This window comes from Prionailurus bengalensis, chromosome A2 (assembly GCF_016509475.1).
Source record: "Prionailurus bengalensis isolate Pbe53 chromosome A2, Fcat_Pben_1.1_paternal_pri, whole genome shotgun sequence".
Classification (NCBI taxonomy): Eukaryota; Metazoa; Chordata; class Mammalia; order Carnivora; family Felidae; genus Prionailurus; species Prionailurus bengalensis.
The window spans coordinates 26,607,872-26,628,730 of NC_057348.1; the positions used below are offsets into that span (position 1 = coordinate 26,607,872).

The 20,859-nt window shown below is 49.4% G+C and overlaps 1 protein-coding gene across 3 annotated transcripts in view; it reads right to left on the reverse strand.

Moving 5' to 3' along the window:
* ACOX2 (acyl-CoA oxidase 2) overlaps positions 1 to 11,861 on the reverse strand; it is a 30,173-nt gene extending 18,312 nt beyond the window's left edge. Inside the window, exons 1-11 of one of the 3 annotated variants that reach the window (XM_043587791.1) lie at positions 11,743 to 11,788; positions 11,493 to 11,600; positions 9,179 to 9,361; positions 8,618 to 8,780; positions 8,253 to 8,404; positions 7,731 to 7,838; positions 5,574 to 5,693; positions 5,144 to 5,259; positions 4,304 to 4,476; positions 1,907 to 2,069; positions 560 to 750 (exon numbers count right to left, since the gene is read on the reverse strand). In XM_043587791.1, coding sequence (XP_043443726.1) covers positions 560 to 750; positions 1,907 to 2,069; positions 4,304 to 4,476; positions 5,144 to 5,259; positions 5,574 to 5,693; positions 7,731 to 7,838; positions 8,253 to 8,404; positions 8,618 to 8,780; positions 9,179 to 9,338 — 1,346 coding nt within the window. In that variant the 5' untranslated portion in view covers positions 9,339 to 9,361; positions 11,493 to 11,600; positions 11,743 to 11,788. Of the gene's footprint in view, positions 1 to 559; positions 751 to 1,906; positions 2,070 to 4,303; positions 4,477 to 5,143; positions 5,260 to 5,573; positions 5,694 to 7,730; positions 7,839 to 8,252; positions 8,405 to 8,617; positions 8,781 to 9,178; positions 9,362 to 10,212; positions 10,399 to 11,492; positions 11,601 to 11,742 lie in introns of those variants that run through there. The other 2 variants (XM_043587790.1, XM_043587792.1) reach the window with 2 other exon arrangements.
* Between the last annotated feature and the right edge of the window lie 8,998 nt (positions 11,862 to 20,859).

Sequence of the window (20,859 nt, forward strand, 5' to 3'; positions counted from 1 at the left end):
AGAAGAGAATGAACAGAAGCCACCACTTGTCGGTCGCGAATCCTGGGTCCCTTCCTGCCTCTCAGGTGGGAGCCTCCGTGAGCAGGCCCTGTGCTAAGCCTGAGGACAGTTGGTGGGCAAGGCCCCAGGAGCTCTGGCTCACCGAGAAGAGACACTCGGATGGTGTTGAGTGGGAGCGCCAGGGTGGGCATCTAAGCAGCGCCCCGCAGAATGAGCCGCTTACAGCAGCAGGCCCAGCAGGCCAGGCCAGAGTATTCGGGCGAGGGAAGGGAGCGTTCGTGAAGCCCGTGCTGGGAAAGAGGAAACTTGGCCAGCTGGGGAAGGGAGGTGGGGGGAGTGGGGATGGGGGCGGGCAATGTGGCATTTTCCCACTAGCAGTGGGGAGCCACCGAAGAATGTGAAGCGAGAGAAAGCTGCACTCTTCTCCAGCCTTCCTAAAGCTCCGGATGGGCGGGATCCAGACTGCGTGGGTTGGTTGGGTGGTCTCCACATGGCCCTGCCCAGCGTCCGTTCCCACCATGGACATTGGCTGCTGCTTCAACCCATGCAGGGGCCTTACCTGGCCATCTGCAGGTAGAGCACAGTGTTGTCACCCTCGTAGGTGCAGGCGGCTGTCACTCTGGCGACCAGTGAGGGCAGGCCACTCAGCTTCGAGTAGCCATGGCCTCCGCAGGCTTTGCGGCACAGCTCAGTCCCCCAGCTGCACAAGTCTGACGCCATGGCCTTGATTCCTGAGCTCAGTGCGTGAAGCTGTGAGAACAGGGGGTCAGGGCAAGTAAGGGGGCCCTCCGGTAACAACCATGCTTACCGCTCATACGACCTGCTGTATGTCCACGACAACCCCGTGACATAAGATTGTTTGCTCAGCTCTCAACTTTATGACTGAGAAGGCTGAGACTCAGAGATGTTATGTGACTTGCCCAAGATCACACAATGAGGCAATGTAGCTGTAGTAAAGACAAAGGAAAACTGTCCAGGCCAGTGTCTCCAGGATCCCTGGAAGAGGGTGCTTCCAGGACTGGGCTCACCATCATCCAGGAGTTGCAGATTTTGCTAGTCAAGTGGGGTTGTTGGAGAGCTGTCCTGTGAGGGTGGAGGTCCACCACCAGCCTACTGGCCTGGGTTCTAGGAGGAGCTGCCAGGCTGCAGACCTCGTTTGAGCTTTTGGTTCTTGAAAGCCTTTAACCTATCTTTCAGACTTTTAAGTCCTTGGGAGGAAGGTTATGTTCCTTAACCTCTCTGTGCTTCACTTTCCTAATCTGTAAAATGGGAATATAAAATGCTGCCTGCTTTACAATTGAGGATTAATGAAGCTATGCTTATGAAGCCCAGGGTCTGGTGGACTAAATGTTACAGTATATCTAAGTCCTTGGTCCTTTATCTGAGACCCTTGGGGCCAGATGTATTTTGGAATCAATGTTTTTTGAATTTTAGAAAGCTAAAGCAGGGCATTTAAGGTAGATTATATATAATACCCAGAAGAGTCTGGGGCAGCCTTAGCGATCAAACTCATTAATATTTCTGCTGCAAAATGTATATACATCCAGTGGGATAAATCAGATCAATTCAGGTCAGATTGTGCCACCAAATGTGTTCTCAATGACTGTAATTTTGGGGGGCTTTTTACGTTTCAAATACACACCAGGGATTGTGCTCCTGTGTTGTATGTATTATGTGTGATTATTCTCTCTAACATTTTTGGAGCTTTCTGGAGGCCAGATGTAGGTGGATTTATATGTCGAGGTACAGTGCACCCTGGGTGCCCTGGGATGTTGGAAGGCTGAGAGGAGATAGTAGAAGGAGCCTGTGGGAACAGGGCTGTGGCTGCATCCCAGTGATGAGAACAATTTCAGCCATTTCCCAGCTCCTGCACCCCACCCCTCCACCCCCAGCAGACAGCAGGTACCTCAGGCAGGAGGCTGAAGTCTCTGTTCAGAATGGCGTCATAGGAGCTGTGGAAGAATTCCAAGAGGTTGCTTGTCAGGAAATGGAATGCATAGGCTGTGGCCAGCTGAGGAAAGAGTTTCTGCTGCTGTGTCTGGTGGTCCAGGACTTTTGCCTCTGGGTCACTGAGTGGAAGAAAAGGAGAAGGTTTAGAAGATGGCTACATGCCACCTCCCCACTTCCCATATCCCCAGTGCCATAAAGTACTTAAAAACTGATAGCTTTTGTGGGGGGGGGCACCTGTTGGTTAAACATCTGATTCTTGATTTCAGCTCAGGTCATGGTCTCATGGTTCAAGCCCCACATTGTGGCTGACAGTGCAGAGCCTGCTTGAGGTTTTCTCTCTCCTACTCCCTCCCTGCCTCTCTCCCTGGCTCGCTTTTGCTCTCTCAAATAAATTTTAAAAACCTGATAGTTTTTTATAACTCACTGCAAAACTTGACCTGAACTGACATGAAGTTAGTAATGATCTTAAAATTCTATCTAACATGAATATCCACACAATTCTCTGCAGAAATATTGACATGTTTGCTTATGGATGTTGCCCCTTATGGGGGAAGTTTACAAAATTACAGCATATGCACCATATTATCCTGCTAAAATATGAAAGTTATGAATTCCAACACATTTGGTCCCAAGGATTTCAAGTAAAGGGTTGTGGTCTTGTACCCCTTATGATTTGAAACTTGACCTTTCAAAGTCCAGGTACACATCGTATGTGCTGGGAGGTACATTGAGCCTAATCAGTAACTCTGAGGATGTGAACTTGGGTCTGATGGAATCCTAAGGTAGGGACTGTATTTGCCTTGTCTGTTGCTGTGTCTTCAGTGCCCGAGACTGTATCCAGCATGAAGGGGCCTGGAGTAACTATTTTGTGGATTAAAAGAAAGCATGAATGTGAGGAGCCTCCCATGGCTCTCTGGGAGGAACCCAGGTCAGCAACCCCTCACTTAGACACATACTATTATAACCATACTTGGGACACTTCTGCAACCCAGAAAACTGAAGTTTGGACGGGACGGCGGCAGCACCTTTCCCTGGCACCCCTGTCCTCCAGAGAAGACTCCCTAACCCCAGGAATCTGAAGCCCGGGCCAGCACGGGGACCCTGGGTTTGCCAGAGGAAAGGGTCCTGGGCTATGGGCCTGGCATGCTTTGTTGCTTTTTACTCTTAGCACTGCCCTGAAAGATTGCCCTTGTCACTCTGTGTCGTAGGTGAGGAAGTTGAGGGACAAAGAGGTGGGGTGACTAGCATAAGTTCCCACAGCTGGCAAGTGGCCTAGCTGTGGTCCACCCAGGTCTGCCTGGCATCTGACCTGCAGTCCATTTTGCTTAGACTGCTGGATCCTTCAGTCCATGGCATGAAACATTGCCAGGTTCTTGGGCTGGAAGTTCTCTCATCTTCACATTACAGGTGAAAAAAAACTGAGTCCCAGAGAGGGCAAAGGACTTGCCCAGGGTCACTTGGCAGAGTTGGGACAAGAACTGGCAGGTTGAAGCCCGTCCCTCAGCACCACTAGTTGAATCAGTTATGGCTGTACCTCCCCTGCCATGCTCACTGGGGCACCATATGCTCAGCTCCATGTTGCCACATCCTGGGTGCATGTCCCCATTTGGGACATAGTGTTTGTATATTATTTTCTGTTTACAGCAAAATTATTTGCCGTTTACAGGCAGTCCTGTATTTTCTTTTGCTGAATCTGGCAATTGTGTGTGTTTCCACAGGCATGCATATGCATGGGTACACATACACATGTTAAAAAACAGAGAGTAGTTGGCTATTTGGTCCCATAGGGCAGAGGGAGGATTAGCTTGACACAGTCACATACAACAAAATGGATCCGGACTTTGACATACCACAGGATGCTGACAGTTTCAGCCAGACAGAACCGACTTCAGTCGTATACTGTCTGGTATGACAGTTGGGCTTTTCCAGACACAATCACTCACATCCTGACAGAACAAACTCAGGAGCCACAGTCACCTGCAGTTTGGCAAGTGGCTGACCCAGACACACTCAGCTGGTCATAGCCGGGTAGGACCCAGTTGGACTTGGACAGACAGACTGAGTTAGATCTGATGGTCCAGGCCAAAGACAAATGATCTCACAGAAACCCCATGGGGTCAGACACTGACAGACACAGAATGGGCAGCCGATCAGCCAGGGGTTAGAGGGAGCCAACAGAGACCCTACAGACATGGCCAGATGGGCTAGGTCTGGGCAGGTGTTGCATGTGTGTTACGGGGGTGATGTGTATTCCCAGCACCCCACTCTGGCAGAGGGGTGGCAGCAGGGGGCAGGTGCTGTGGGAATCAGAGCTAGTTCTGTCTGTAGTGGTCAGCCTGTGGGTGCGTCTTGCCTGGGCCGGAGGCAGGACTGCCGGCGGATGACCGAGTAGCGAATGGCGATGACACAGGCCTTCTGCAGAATGAGTGTTACCTCGCCCCAGAGCAGATTCACCCGTGTTATCACCATGGAAAGGTAGTTGATCTGCAATTTTCCGAGCTTGAGGTAGGTGCCATCTGGCAAGACCTGGTGGGCCAAAGGCAGGTGTTGAGTCTGAGCCGACTCCCCAGACTGTCTTATACCCATAACTATGGGCTTCATGCCCTGCAGGCACCACAGTCCTCAAACCGCTCACCTGGGACAGATGGCCGACTACCAGCCAGAGCGTGCTGGTGTGGCCGCGCTGATTGTTAAACACACCCGTGCTTTTTGCGAAACAGCCACTGCCCTAAGTGCCTTGGTTCACAGCTCCTCACCTTGGACACCTAGGACCTCCCCCAAATCCACAGCTTAAAGGTAATGCCTGGCAAGATGGGGACCTCCAGAACTTCCTCTAACACCCGGCCAGTGTCCGGTCTGTGATTGGTTGTGTCTAGGCCTCACTGCAGGTAAATATGCTTTCGCTCTCAGCCCTTCCCTCTTCTCACATTGCTTTGCCACCCTACCCCATTACTGCTCTACCTCCCCATTTACCTGTGGTAACTCTGAGGCTCAGGTAGGCCAAGTGACTTGCCCAATATCACACTGCTTCTAAACTGGGTTTTTACACAGATCTGTGGAATACCAGAGCCTCTCTGAGGTGGGGTCTGCTTCTCTGCCCTATGGGGGAGGACCCAGAGACAGCAGCAATCTGCAGGGGGCCACCATCCCCTCTCCAGGCAGCATAAGCTTGCAGCATCTCCAGGACCCCCACCTGTGCAAAGCGACTCAGCATGTTGTCTCTGGGGATCCGCACGTGGTCCAGTCGCAAGAAGCCATGGTCCGTACAGTCAAAGCCCATCTTGGGCCCGATGTCTCCAACAGTGATTCCTAGAAGGAGATGGAGACGGGAACATCTATCAGCCAAGTACTTTGTGTGGGGTACCACACACACGTTCCAGTTCCTCTGAGCCTCACGGCAGCCTGTGACATTGGGGTTTTATACCTGTTTTGCAGGGGATCAGGCTGAGGTCAGATTGGGTGCTGATTCTTGCTTAAGTTCACCCAGCCAGTTAGCATGAGGGCTGTCCAACTGGACTCCTCCCTGCCCAAGGGAGACATGTCCTAGCTTCTCCCATGACCTCTGGGGCCTCAGGACAGGGAGGCCTGTCCTGGCAGGGGTTCTGGGAGTCACATGGGCTTACCTGGCAGTGGGGTGTGGTCCTCGAGGCTCCGGATGGGCACAATAAAGGCGTGCATTCCCTGCCGGGCTCCTGAGCAGATCAGCTGGGCCTGGACCAAGGCGTGGGTGGCTGACCGTCCCACTGAGGGCAGAAACACGAGAGGCCCAGCATGATCTCTGGTATAGGAGGACTTGGTGTACAGAGCAGGCAGGCTGACTCTCCCCATCAGGAGCCTGGATGTGGGTCCAGTCTGTAATGGGTTAGGAGGACCAGTGTGGTGGCATGGGGCAGGGCAGGGCACTCTATGAGGCCAGGATAGGGTTTGTTTGATCTGCCTTCACAAACGGTGTGGGTCAGAGGAGGATGCACAAGGAGCCTGAAGGGTAAGGGGTATTTTCCAGGGGAGGAGGGCACACAGGGCAGGGAGGGCAAGGCAAAGGGAGCGGTGTGCTCAGAAGCTTGAGGGCTGGCTTGGCTTCATGGGGCCAGGAAGAGGAAGAGATAGCATCAAGGGTAGCAAAGCAATGCTTTTTCGGGATATCCCTTGACTCACCTTGACTCCTCCTTGGAAGTGACTGGAACAGTCCAGAGCACTTTAATGGGATTGTCTGGCTCTAGAATGCACTAGGTTGGAGGGCTTTGTGGACAGCCATTCGGTGGCTGGAGGTTCAGGGGTTCTAAATGTCAGGTTTGTGGAGCAACCACCCCAGAGTACACAGGCATGGGGTCGGGAGGCTCAAGGAGGCTGCTGGAGATCTTAAGGCGTTTTCTTGGGAATCTGGGAGATAGGGTCTATATGTCAGAGCTGCAGGAGTGTGCATGTCAGGATCCGTGGTGAGAAAACTGGTCCCTTACCACAGGGAGAGGAGTGCTCTGCTGCCCTCTCCCCGTCCCAGCTGATGGGCGCCTTTGTGGCCTCAAAAAGTCACTGATCCCAGAGAGGGGGAACTGCCCCAAAGAGCCAAACAAATCCAGCAGTGTTTTGCAAAAGGCACTGTGGGATGAGCAAGCTTTTTGTTTTTTCTGTCCTCAAAAGTCTATAAATGAATCTATCATCCACCTAATAATAATGAATACAGATAATTGCCATTTCTCAATATCCAGGTGGTGCTGGACCCTGTGCTGGTGCTTTCCAGTTCTTGCAGGGCAGGTATTACCGATGAGCTCCATTTTCCAGGTCAGGAAACTGAAGCTCAGAGAGGAGAGTGATGTGCTCAAGGTCACTGGCCTGGAGGGGGCAGAATTGGGATTTCAACCTAGCCTGATTGCAAATGTGGTTTCTTTTTTTCTGTGGCTCTGACATCAGACATCTGACATCCATTTCCTCCCTCTCCTCTCTCATTGTGCTCTCCTGTAGCTCCCTTATTTCTCGGAATTCTGTCTCAGTATTTCTCCCTCTCTGCTGATCTCTCGCCTGTCTCTTTGTGCTTAGTTGTATTCCTCGTATTCATTGTGTTTTCTTCCCCATGTAAGTGTTCATCAAATGGGTCTGGAAGTGCCACAGGTGTGCCCTGGGAGGTGTGTTGTCACATCTGGGGAAGAGGGCTTTGGTGGTGCCCCCTCTCAGGAAATCAGAGCTTCAGGGAAGCAAGGTGTGGTCGCCACCTGGTGGCCACCGGGGGCAGTGTGGTGCCAGTGACCCGACTCTGAGCCTTCCTTCCTCGGTGTCTGGAGCAGCGGCAGGGAGCGATGTTTTTCTCTCTGTGTGATCCAATGGAAGCCTAATCATTAACCTGGGAGATGAGAGGACCTGGGGTTGTGGAGAGTGCCTGGGACTAGGCTGTGGTTCTGTGATGTGTGTGTGTGTGTGTGTGTGTGTGTGTCTGTGTGTGTGTGTGTGTGTGCGCGCGCGCGCGCGCATGCGTGGCGTCTGTGTGGGGGCAGCATGCTTGTGAGAGAGGCCTTGGCCCTCATTCCCCACAGTTGAGTTGGTTTCCTCAGCTACTTCAAAGTTCCCTTGGAGGCCTCTCAGCTGCTCGCTGATGAAATTATTCACATCCCACCTGTTTAAAGTGAGACCCCGAAGTTCAAGAAAGTGAATTGATTTGCTCAAGGTCACCAGCCTAGACCAGGGCATCAACCCAAGGTGCACTGGAATCAGAGCCAGTACTATTCTGCTGTCCAACTTTGTTCTCACTGGGGACGGATGGGCCTGGGGGGGTGGCGATGGATACTCACGGTCCCCAGGCCACCATTTGGTGGCAGTCGTCGTGGGGCTGTGTACCACAAACTCCTGGGTGGCTGCATCATAGGTGGCTTCAGTCTCCAGGCCCTGAAGATATGTCCCTTGGAATTAAGGAGGGGAGTTAGACATGGGGCCAGGGTAGGCATCTCACCTGGGGAGGAGTGTCCTGGTGGGCCTGGAGCTGCCAGGCACCCGCCTAGTCTGGAGTGGGGGGAGATCCCCCCTGTACCCTCAGGCATCTCTCCTCTTTCACCCGTGGGCTGTGAGGGGGACACATGGCCAGCCCATGACAAGGGATGGTCGCTGACATTTCCAGAAGGAATGACTTGCCCATTGCTAGCTCATACGACCTGTTTGTGTAAATTAGAAAAAGGTACCCCCTCCTTCAAGACCCTTGCCTGCCACCCGCTGGAATGTTTTCACATGAAATCTGTACAATATCTGACCACTGAGATGTGAATGGGCTCTCCGGAACCTTGCACAACCTGCACACGGCGTCAGGAGCCCTGGCTCACCGTGTCCCAGTTCTGTCTGGGCGTATGTTGTGATGATCTGGAAATTATCGCAGAGTGGGGCCCATTTGGCAATCTGCTCCTCTGAGCCCAGGCTCCTGAGGGCTTTCAGGAAAAGGCTGTGTATAGTTAAGGCCACTTCTCCAGAAACGGCTCTGTTGGGGAGAGATGCAGTGGTTGAGTAGTGCCTTGGAGACAGGGACCCGGTACCATCAGCCTGGCAGCATGCAGGAGGGAAGGAGCACCTGCCTCCTGCTTTCCCGACAGCCACTGCCTTTAAAGTAGGGGAAAATCACTCATGGGGTTAAGGGTTTCCAGGTGATCCCAGGTAAATTCCTCTCTGGTGGGGCTACCCTGGGAGTGAGTACCTGTAAGCGTAAAATAATTCAGGACTGTTTTCCGACCAGCCCAGGCACTTTGCTATTGTCTGGATGTGGAATTTCCTCTGAACGGCGGCCTCGTAACATTCATTCTGGGTCATGAAATAATTATCCTTCAGGCTGCATTTTGGATCACTGTGGATGATGCTCTCTTCCAAAAAAACAAAGAACAGAAGGCTTAGAGATCTGGGTGAGGTTCCTGGCACCTTCAGATCTTCCCACCCGCTTGCCTCATGGACGTGGAAAGGAAGCCAGACATTACCATCATTTTACAGACACAATGACCAAGCACCCGAGGAGGGAAAGTGACTTGCCCAAGATTACAAAGCTATGCAGTGGCAGAATAAGGACCAGCACCCAGGTCTTCTGCTGCCTAGGACTCTTCTATCCTTCAGGTGGGCTCAGGGAATACGAACAGGTTTAAGACGTCTTTAGAGCCCAAAGGAATGAATCTCTAACGGTGGGATTTTGAGATCAAATTTGTTATTTGAAGTTGGGACTGCTAGCGAAGGGCTCTTCTTCCAAGAAAAGCATCCAGCCTCTTCTTACCAACTTTCCTCCGGAGTGCGGTGTTCTCGGCTCCGCCATCAAGGATGTTGGTGAGCCGTTCCACGTTGAAAGAGCGTATGTTCCTCTCACACTCTATGTCGGGGTGCACTTGCCTGCTCCAGGTATCCCCCAGGGACACTCGGTGCACTGGGCTGCCCATCCTAGCTGGGATCTGCTTGGTGCCTGAGGAGAGATACTTCTGGCCTCGCTGCTCTGAGCCTTGGTGGTTGTGGAGGCAGTGGGGGGTGGGGGGGTTGCTAAGAATGTGTGCAGGGTTTGCTGCAAAGAATACAGGTTCAGCCTGGCTGTGGGATGCACAGGGGTCCCAGGGGGAACACAGGAAGTGTCCAGAGCTTAGTGTCCGTCAGGGGCTGCTTAGCATAGGAAACTAACCCCCCTTAAGTATTTGAGTGCCACTGTACCCTACCGTGCTGCCTGTGAGCACTTGGCTGGAATTGCATGCAATAATTGCTCAGTAAATGGTAGTTCAGTACCTGTTTGTCGAGATTTGGGCAAGATCCGATCACAGAGCTCATGCTCTGTCCACTGCAATGTGTGTTCACAAGAATTGCCTGGGGGAATTCTCACAAAAAGTCAGTTAACTTCACACACGTAAAAAATATTTTGGTGAGCTTGAGCGTGTGGCCTCTAGCCACAGAGCGGGAGGTGGCCAAGAGTTGGACAGGGTCTGACCACAGAGCACATGCTCTGTCCATGCTATGGCCCTGCCAAGGGGACTCACTGTAGGGAGGGACCTGTGGTCGTATAAGTCTTGGGCTCATTTGGCCCATTTCTGTGAGCTGTGAGGGGAGGAAGCTTGCCTCTGACCCGGGAAGTGTTCCCCCTGGGACCCCTGTGCGTCCTCCACAGCCAGGCTGAACCTGTATTCTTTGCAGCAAACCCTCAGACTCTCAGAAGCTCCTCTCACCCCACTGTAAGACAACCGCCGGATATGGTCCATTCTGCTTCTTAGGTATCTCAAATCCATCTGTTCCATCCCTATGTCTATCCCCCAGGCCGCCATCACCTCTCACCTGGCCTCAGTGTCTTGACTGTCTGTTCTCCTGGCTGCCAGGCTGAGCTCTTAAACTGTAGTCGTGTTGTTTCCCTCCGCTGCTTGGAATTTGCCCCTTGTGTCCACTGCTTGTAGAAGAGAGTCCATGCTCTCTGCACTGCCCTTTGTCCTGTTTCAGCTTACCTCCACACCTAGGTGGGGACTACCCCTCTCCTCCTGCCCTGTGCCTCTGCTATTTCCCCCAGTGTTTTTTTTTTAAAGGACTGTTTTGTTTTTTAAATAATTTTTAATGTTTATTTAGTTTTGAGAGAGAGACAGAGTGTGAACAGGGGAGGGCAGAGAGAGAGGGAGATAAAGAATCTGAATCAGGCTCCAGGCTCTGAGCTGTGAGCACAGAGCCCAATGGGGGCCTCAAACTCACAAACTGAACCCTGAGATCATGACCTGAGCCAAAGTTGGTGGCTTAACGGACTGAGCCACCCAGGCATCCTCCCCCTGGTGTTCCTGGTGAGACCCAGCCTCTAAGGACCCTTCCTCTAAGAAGCCTTCCTGGTGACAGCAGCACCCCCGGAAGAACTGAGTGCCCCTTTGCTGTCCCCTGGGGGCTATTAGAGTAGACAATATGGCTTATTTACTCGAATGTCGCCCTTCCAAGGCAGGGAGTGCCTGGGTGACCACTTCTGCTTTTCCTTGGATCCCATGAGCTTAGCTCTCATGTGGCTTGCTGTAATTCTGTCCTGCAGGCAGCCACTATTTTGATTCCCTTTCTTCTTCACCACAACCGTACAGATAAGGTATTGTTTTTACCATTTTACAGAGAGGTCAGGAAGGGAAGGAAGGAGACCCTGTAAGGTCACGCAGCACATATGGCAAATGGGATTCATATGCAGGCTTCCAAATCAAAACTCCTGAGTAGATGGCAGGGCCATGGGGGGTCTGACAGGGGACCTGGAGGGTTCAAGGAGCCCCTATCATCTGCCCCCACTGAACCCCTGCAAGGTTGCCTCAATGGTCTCCTGTCTTCCTGCTCTACACCCTAACTTCTGCTGTCTCTTCGCTGTGCTTGAACACCCCAGGCCTCCCCAAACCAAGCCTCTGCCAGGCTGTATCCTCTGCCTGAAACACTCTTCTTCTGGAACACTCTTTCCACAAATGTCCTCTTGGCTCTCTCATTACATCCTTCAAGTCTTTGCTCAATATCACCTTCTCAGTGGGGCCCACCTGACTGCCCTCTTTAAAATCCCACGCCTCCTCTCCCTGCTCTACTTTTTCTTCTAACATACAAGGTAATTTACTCACTTATGTTCTTGTTTATTGCTGCCTTCCCTATTACAGGGTCAAGTCCAAGGGGGCAGGGGCCGTTGTCACATTACCCTAGCATCCTAGGGCCTGGCCTACAGGCAGGGTCTAGGAAATAGGGGTAGAAATGAAATGAAAGCAGTGCTCAGAGTCATTAGGAGTGCGGGAAGGGTCATTACTCAGGTGGGACAGTCCTTAGTCCCCAGTACTCAGGCTCCCAGTCCCTCCCCTGTCTCTCGGCCCAGCTCACCTGTGTCCTGTGTCTGTCCTGCAGGCTTGACCTGGCCTCTCTAGTGAAATGCCTGGGTTTCCTATGGGTGGCCCAGCCCCTTTCTCCTCCCCTAGGATGAGCTGGAACAGGAAACACTAAAGGCAACACTTGGCAGGCTGTCCGCTCTCAGTTGTCCCTGGTTCACTGTTCTGGGCTCAAGTTTTTCCCCTGCCCCTCTGTCTTCAAGTGGGTGTGACCATGCTGTGCCAGAGCCAGAGCTGCCCAGGAGGATTTGTCCATGGAGCATCAGCCGCTGAGCCTCATCTTCCTCTTCCTCTCTCCACCTGCCTGGCTCTATGTCTCAGAGCCAGTTCCCAGGAACATGCAGAGACTTGCATTCTGTGCAAGGAAACACCACCGCCCTCCCCTGGAGTCCAGAGGCCTGGGTTCAAATCCTGAAGATGTAACTCTGAGTTACTTCACCTCTCTGAGCTTCCCTTCCCTCGTCTATAATTCACGGGGTATAAAGGAAAGCTCTTGGTAAACTGTGAAGCACCAGGATTTGTAACTTGAGACTATTACTGTTTTCTTGGTTCCCCAGGAGAGAATTTCTTAATTTCCAGGAGTGATGTTGAATGGTGGAACTTCTGATTCGCTGGCAGTCTGCTGGTGAGATATTCCATGGGCAGGCGTGTGAGCGCTTGGGTTGTACCAGAAGCATTGAGTTGATTTATTACCTATACATCTTTTTAAGTGCCCACAGTGATCTCAGCACTGGAGCATGGCAGGAAGCAAAAACAAAACAAAACAAACCTGTACCCGTCTCCTGACCTTGTGGAAACTTGGGACTAGGGGGCTGTTGGGGAGACAGTAATCACAGTAGGAATGAGCAGGAAAACCTACATGGGACGCACACAGTCACTTCTAATGAGTTTATAACTTTTTTTAACTTAAAGCTTTATCGCCCTCTCCTCCTGCTCCCGCTGTTCCCCAGGCCTCTCCAGCACTACCTGTCTGGCTCCTCTTTATCTTTTCATCTCACCACACTGTTTTAAGACGTCACCCTGGTCTGGATTAGAAGTTTCTGGACCTGCTTTCTTAGCTCCAAGTTTTGGGTCTTTGTGATGTATGTATATATTCGGTCTTTGTCCCCAGTTCCTGGCACAGAGCCCCCAAACCCTTGCAGTCTCCTGAGTGATAAGGACTATCTTTTGTGTCTATGGATGGGGGCCCATAGGTAGCTTCAGGGTGGGGCCTGGTTGCTGGAAAGAACAAATCTTAAAATTACAGCACTGGAATTTTTAGTCCTCCCCAGCACACCCTCCCCACCCAAACTCCAGGGAGGGGAGAGAGGATGCAGATTGAGCTAATCGCCAGCGGCCAATGATCCAATCGATTATGTCTGTGTAATGAAACCTTGGTAAAAACCCCTAAGCAACATGGTTTGGGGAGAGTTGGTGGACACGGAGGTGTTGCGAGGTGGCCCAGAAAGCTCTGTGCTGCCTCCCTTCCAAGACCTCGTCCTCTGCATCCCTTCCAATAGGCTGTTCCCAAGTTGCATCCTTTATAACCAACCAATAACCGTAAGTAAAGTGCTTCCCTGAGTTCTGTCATTCTAGCAAATTACTGAACTCGGGGTGGGGGGTTGTGGGAACCCCTGAATTTATAGCCAGCAGGTCAAATGTACAGGTGGCCCCTGGGATTTGCACTTGTTGTCTGACATGGGAGCAGTCTTGTGGGACTGATCCTTAAACCTGTGGGGCCTACACTAACCCCAGGAGTTGGTGTCAGAATTGAACTGAATTGTCGAACACACAATTGTGTTGGAGGATTGGTTGTTGGTGTGGAAAAACCACACGTTGGTGTTAGAAAAAGACACCACACCCTTGGTACACCCACTACAGTGGTGGGTATTTTGTCTTTAGCTACTGGTTTTTGTGTAAATCACTAATGAAAGCAAGCACTATGTTGTTCTTGGTCACCAATACAGTCCCAGCCCCAGGGACCCAGACCAGGTCTAGCCCAGGGTAGGTGCTCAACAAATATTTGGTAGATGAATGAATGAACAAAAGTTGACAGAAGCCATCCAGATTCTCTACCCCAAAGGCACAGCCAAACTTAGTGAAGGACTTTGGAGCTTTGACATTTTTGGTTTTTTTAAAGGTGGAAATTGGTGTGTGTGTGTGTGTGTGTGTGTGTGTGTGTGTGTGTCCACCCTATTTGTACACAATTGTACACTTTGACCTGAGATCCAGCCCTGCAATCTCAAAGCTGGGGATTCTTCTGGGACTACTTGTACAAAAATCTGTGTACCCAGCTGGGTTTCCAAGGTGATCGTGGTCTTTCTGCAGCCTTTCCTGATCTTTCCTGATGGACATTTATCCTATGTCCTTCAGGAGCATAGTTGTTAATATCCAAGGAGCTCCCCACAGGTGGTCCTTATGTGAAAGGGTAGCTCTACAAGGTGAATGATTTTTCTCTTTCCCTACGTTTCTGCCCTAAAATTTGGCTTCTCTTATGCTTAGCATTAATATTAGTATTCATTAGTATTCATACACCTCTGACCATCATTCCCTAAACGAATATTTTTGGAGCATGGGGCACTGCTTGTGGTGGGACCCAGAGTGGAGCCAGATCTCTGTGAGTGGGGTGGGATGTTTACCGGTTCCCTCACTTCCACTGCATAGACAGCCCTGGAAAGTGGGATGACTCTTTTCATTTTGCAGAAGTGGAGACAAGCCCAGAGAGGTGTTGTCATTTGACCAGGTTTGCAGAGTAAGTAGGATGCAGAACTGGAATTTGGACCAGCTTTGCTGGCTCTTTATATTTGCACAAGGTTGGGAAAGAAGTCAAGAGACCCACGTACCTGTTCTAGCAGGACTTCTGAGGTGTAGTGATTCTGGACAGGTGCCCTCTTCTTCTGGATGTTGGCTTCCCCCCTTGTGGTGTGCGGTATCTTCTCTTTGAGGGGTCTCATCCCTCCCCACCATGTACTCGAGGTAGTGTCAAGCTTGTGTCTCGAGGAAGAGACAGACCCCAAGCTTTGAGATGTTACTTAGCAGATCCTGCTGGGACTGGGAGGCCTGGACGCTGGATTCCCTGTTGCTGTTAGCAGTGGCTGTACACAAGGTAGTGGCTCCAGGGAAGGTGGCCTTGACCCTACTATTTGGAGGTGAAAGTTCTGGGTCCCAAACTGGCCTCTGCCAAGAACTTGTGCTGGCTCTTTTTTTTTTTAATGTTGATTTATTTATTTTTGAGAGTGGGGAGGGGCAGAAAGAGGGAGAGAGAGAATCTCAAGCAGGCTCTGTGCTGACACAAACAGTAAGATCATGACCCGAAATCAAGAGGTGGATGCTTAACTGACTTAAGCCACCCAGGTGCCCCTGGGCTGCCTCTTATGATGGGCAGTTACTTATTTTTTCTTGGCCATAGTTTCCACATCTTGATTGTTTTGAGATTAAACTCAATGTTCTTTTAATATTTGATAAATTCCATGTTTAAAAAGTTTCTTCATCAATCTTGGAGCTGACCCTGCTCTAAATGTTTTGGATGTGATTATTTTATTTTATTTTTTAAAGTTTTAAAATTTATTTTGACAGAGAGAGAGAGAGAGAGCATGCGCACAGCAAGCTGGAGAGGGGCAGCAAGAGAGAGAGAGAGAGAGAGAGAGAGAGAGAGAGAGAGAGAGAATCCCAAGCAGGCTCTGTGCTGTCAGCATAGATGGGCCCAACTTGGGGCTTGAAGCAGTGCTCTAGGGAGGACTTGAACTCACAAACTGTGAGATCATAACCTGAGCTGAAATCAAGAGTCTGACACTTAATTGACTAAGCCACCCAGGTGCCCCATGATGTCATTATTTTAATTTGTTGCACCAAACTATTCAATTCTCTAGCTAAAATTTTTTTTATTTTGAAAAATTTCAAACCCATATAAAACAATATAACGAATCCATATGTACTTAACACCCAGCTTTAACAATTATCATCTCATCTTTCCCTATTCTTTGTGTTTTAACTTTTATTTTGAAATAACTTTAAGCATGCCTGGGTGGCTCAATTGGTTAAGCATCCAACACTTGATATCAGCTCAGGTCATGATCTCATGGTTGGTGAGTTTAAGCCCTGCATCAGGCTCTGTGCTGAAAGTGTGGAGTCTGCTTGGGATTCTGTCTTTTCCCTCTCAAAATAAATACACTTACTTTTTTTTTTTTTTTAAAGAAATAACTTTAGGGGCGCCTGGGTGGCGCAGTCGGTTGAGCGTCCGACTTCAGCCAGGTCACGATCTCGCGGTCCGTGAGTTCGAGCTCCGCGTCAGGCTCTGGGCTGATGGCTCAGAGCCTGGAGCCTGTTTCCGATTCTGTGTCTCCCTTTCTCTCTGCCCCACCCCCGTTCATGCTCTGTCTCTCTCTGTCCCAAAAATAAATAAACGTTGAAAAAGAAATAACTTTAGACTTTCAGAAAGTTGCAAAAAAAATAGTAGTTTCCATATAACTTCCCTCAGCCTCCTCCAGTGTTAAATCTTACATAACCATAGTGTAGTTATTGAACCCAATAAATTAACACTGATCCAATACTATTAACTAATCTTCAGAAGTTATTTGAGTGTATTGGAGGGTCCCCAAGATCAATCTCAGGTTCAATGCTTTGCAAGAAGGACTCTCAGAACTCAGGAAAACTTTTATACTCGTGGTTATGGCTTAGTACAGCAAAATGATACAGATTAAAATCAGCAAAGGAAAAAAAATATGTAAGGTAGAGTCCAGGAGGGACCAGACATGAGGTCCCAGTTATCCTCTCCCAGTGGTGTTGTAGGGACAGTATTTAATTCTCCCTCCATGAGAGCACACATGAAATGCTGATAACCAGGGAAGCTCATCCCAGACTCAGTGTCCATGGTTATGGGCATTGGTCACAGAGGAATGGAATGCTGGTTACTCAGTCACTTAGTTACTTAGTACCTCAGTTACTCAGCCCCTAGCCCTCCAGAGGTCAGACTGACATAGCGTGACCCCCATAAGTCACATTGTTAGTGTAAACTGCCTGGCAAGGCCCAAGGCCCTGGGTAGACAGAGACACTGTTCAGATAGGCCATTCCAAGAGCATAGAGCTTATCTCGCGGGGGCTGTGAGGGGTCAGTCCCTTCTTTGGAATGTGCAGGGTTTGAAGTCCTGATGAGTTAGCCATTTACTGTACATTGAGTTTTGCCACTTTTGCCACTAATGTCCTTTTTCTGCTTCAGGATCCAGTCCAGGATCTTTCATTGCCTTTAATTGTCTTATCTTCTCCAACTTGTACAGCTCCTCAATCTTTGTCTTTTATGACCTTGACATTTGATGAGTACTGGTCAGGTCTTTTCTTAGAATGTCCCTCAATTTGGACTGGGGTGTGAGAAGGTATGGGGTGACACCTCCCCAAAAAGGGGGGTACTGGGAGAAGCAACGGCACTTTGATTAGCCAGCCACGAGGGAGAGATGGATGCTAGACATGCTTAGGGACTAAGAGAAATGAATGAGTGGAGGCATGGCTCGAAGATTAGTGACAGATATGACCAAGTAAGCTAGCAGGGAAATGGAAGACGAAAATTAACTTTTATTTTTTATTTTATTTTATTTTATTTTATTTTATTTTATTTTATTTTATTTTATTTTATTTATTTTATTTTATTTTATTTATTTTATTTTATTTTATTTATTTTATTTTATTTTATTTTATTTTATTTTATTTTATTTTATTTTATTTTATTTTATTTTTACCAGTGGAATTTATTGTTATTTTTGTTATTTTCAGCAATATAAGTAGCTTTGATATTTTCTGACAAACAGATCACACTTCAAGTGTCTCCTTTTGATAAAGCTCTTCTGTATCTTTCTTTTTTTTTTCTTTTTAGTATAACTTATGGTCAAATTGGTTTACATACAACACCCAGTGCTCATCCCAACAAGTGCCCTCCTCCATGCCCATTACCCATTTTCCCCTCTCCCCCACCCCCCCATCAACCCTCAGTTTGTTCTCTGTATTTAAGAGTCTCTTATGGTTTGCCTCCTTCTCTGTTTGTAACTATTTTTTTCCCTTCCCTTCCCCCGTGGTCTTCTGAAGTTTCTCAAGATCCACATATGAGTGAAAACATATGGTATCTGTCTTTCTCTGACTGTCTTATTTCACTTAGCATGATACCCTCCAGTTCCATCCATGAATACCTTCCAGTATTCCATTGTATATATAAACCACATCTTCTTTAACCATTCATCAGTTGATGGACAGAAAATGAACTTTTATTGAGTGCTGGCCATGTGCCTGCACTTGCCAAACATTTTTTAAAATTTTTATTTATTTATTTACTCATTCATACAGTCATTCATTCATTCATTTAGTAATCTCCGCACTCAATGTGGGGCTCAAACTCATGACTCTGAGATCAAGAGTCACATGCTCTATCAACTGAGGCAGCCAGGTGCCCCGTCAGACATCTTATATTTGTTAACCCAGTCCTGTCAGCGACCCATGAGGCTGGCACTATTGGAACCCTCATTTAACAGACAAGAAACTCAGAGATGTTAAATAACTTGTGCAAGGTCACCCATCTGGCAAGTGGCAGACATGGATCCCCCACCTGCCAATTTGAAGTCTGACTTTGTAGCTTGGACTCTTAACCAGTCATGCTGTGCCACCTGTCAAGATATCCTTAACGGGGAGAGTGAGAGAGAGGAAGAAGGAACTTCCATCCCTTGAAATGAGCCAGGCCCTGGGCTAGGCACTTTGTGTCTGGTCTCTCACATTTTAGGACTTGCCGGGCATACGGTCAATGCTCAATGCGTGTTTCTCTCTTTCCTGCTCCTTCACTGAACTTCTTGGGCCAAGGGCAGGCATGTGAGCCCCTGTATCCCATTGGCCACTGTCTTTTCTCTGAGCTGTGAGTGGGGTAGGCCTGGATTCTTGTTCCTGGGGCCCTGTCTGCCAGATTGGTGCGGGCTGGGCTACCTGCTGTCAGGGAAGGAGAAGGAGGAAGGCCACAGGGCCTCAGCGTGCTTGCAGAATGTTTCTAGCGACAGATGGGAAAACTTGAACGTGGGTGCTTTGCAAAACATCCTCTGCAGCCTCCACCAGCAAATGCTGCCAAGATAAATGTGCAGGCTCTGGTCAGGCAGACGTGGGTTCACATCTCGCTTCCACCACCTGCTGATTGTGCGCCTTTGGGAGGTGGTTTTGCCTCTCTAAATTGTGGGATTCTTCACCTGTAAAATGGAGTAATGACAGTCCTGGGGGATTAAATGAGACAATTTATATGAAGTACTTATCCTACTCCCTGGCACAGACACTGAGTATTCAAGAAGTGTAGATACCATTATCTTTGTCACAGATGTGGAAAATGTGGTCCAGCAAGTTGTCCAGGCTTGTGACAAGTAGGGATTGTCACAGCTGGGGCTTGAATATGGGTCTGGGCACAGGATTAACCTTTTTTTTTTTTTTTTAAATTTTTTTAGTGTTTATTTTTGAAACAGAGACAGAGCATGTGTGGGGAAGGGCAGAGACAGAGGGAGACACAGGATCTGAAGCAGGCTCCAGGCTCTGAGCTGTCAGCAGAGAGCCCGACGCGGGGCTCAAACCCACAGATCATGAGATCATCAGCTGAGCCAAAGTCAGACGCTTAACTGACTGAGCCACCCAGGTGCCCCAGGATTAACCTTCTTTACAGGGCAAGCCTGGGTCCATCCTGGGAGGGGGAGCCCTAGCTCGCTTGACTGTTGCCAGGCAGCCCAGGAGAGTTGTCAGGGTCCTTCATTGGGAAATCCTGCTCATCTCTCTATGAGTCCTTTCTGAGAAGCAGGTGGGCACTCAGTACCCTTTCTGGGTAAATGCCCCCTAATCATCAACTCAGATCATCATTTAACAGCTGAGATGAGGGCAAGTAGCCATTGGGAGGTACAGGCTTCTGTTCTTACAATGCCAGCAAAAGGGGCACTGTGAGGCAAGGTCCAGGTGGGAGCAGGGCAGCTGGGGGTTAATGGGTCTGGGGTCGGGTCAGGGACACTGAAATTGGCTACTCCTCAACCATTGGTCCGGTCCTGCAAGGGGGCAGGACTCCCATCACAATGGTAGGTTCTAGCATGTTGGTTGGCCACTGAGACTGGTTGGCTTTGGAGGTGGGGGCATGACATGTAGGCATTCCTCATCTCAGAACTCACATCAGTCTATGTTAGCCTGAGTCTGTTTTTATTTATTTTTGAGAGAGTGCAAGTTGGGGGGTGCACAGAGAGCAGGACAGAGGATCCAAAGTGGGCTCTGCTCTGATAGAGAGCCCGATGTGGGGCTTGAACTCACGAACAGTGAGATCATAACCTGAGCTGAAGTTGGATGCTCAACCGACTGAACCACCCAGGGCCTGTTTTTATAGGTGGAGATCAGATCCCTCAAGTTCAGACAGAAGGTCTGAAAGTGAAGGTGAAAATAGGTCCTTGTATCTCATGGCAAAAGGTCAGAATGGCATAGGGGCTCTTTCTAAGAGCAAAGTCTAGCTATATTGGAGAAAAGGCAGACTTTGCTGACAGACAGCTCTGTGGGAATCTCATCTTTCCCCAGGTATTGTTTTGTGACTTCTGGCAAGTCTTTTAATTTACCCTTTTAATTTACCTAAACCTTGGTTCGTTAGTCTGCAAAATAGAATGATACTGAATTGTCATGGGTGGTAACACGCTGGCCTTCCATAAATGCAGATACCGTAACTGACACCCATTCACAACTTTTTTGTTCTAAGTTTATTTTTGAGAGAGAGAGAGAGCGTGTGTGTGGATGTGTGCACGCCAGCAAGGAAGGGGCAGAGAGAGAGGGAGAGAGAGAGAATCCCAAGCAGGCTCTGCACTGTCAGTGCAGAGTTCTACACAGGGCTCAATCTCACGAACTGTGAGATCATGACCTGAGCCAAAGTCAAGAGTTGGACACTTAGCTGACTGAGCCACTCAGGCGTCCCAGCATTCACAACTTGGTTGGTACTGTACTGTAAAGGTACTGTAAAGGTAAGCACAGACAGGGTCCTGCCCTCATGGAGCTTAGAGTGAATATAATCTCAAGTGTGGTGAGGCTGCCCCGTGAAAACTCCTGGGTTCTGAGCGCTCCCCTGGAGTACATAATCAGGGAAGAATCAGGGAAGGAGAATCAGGGG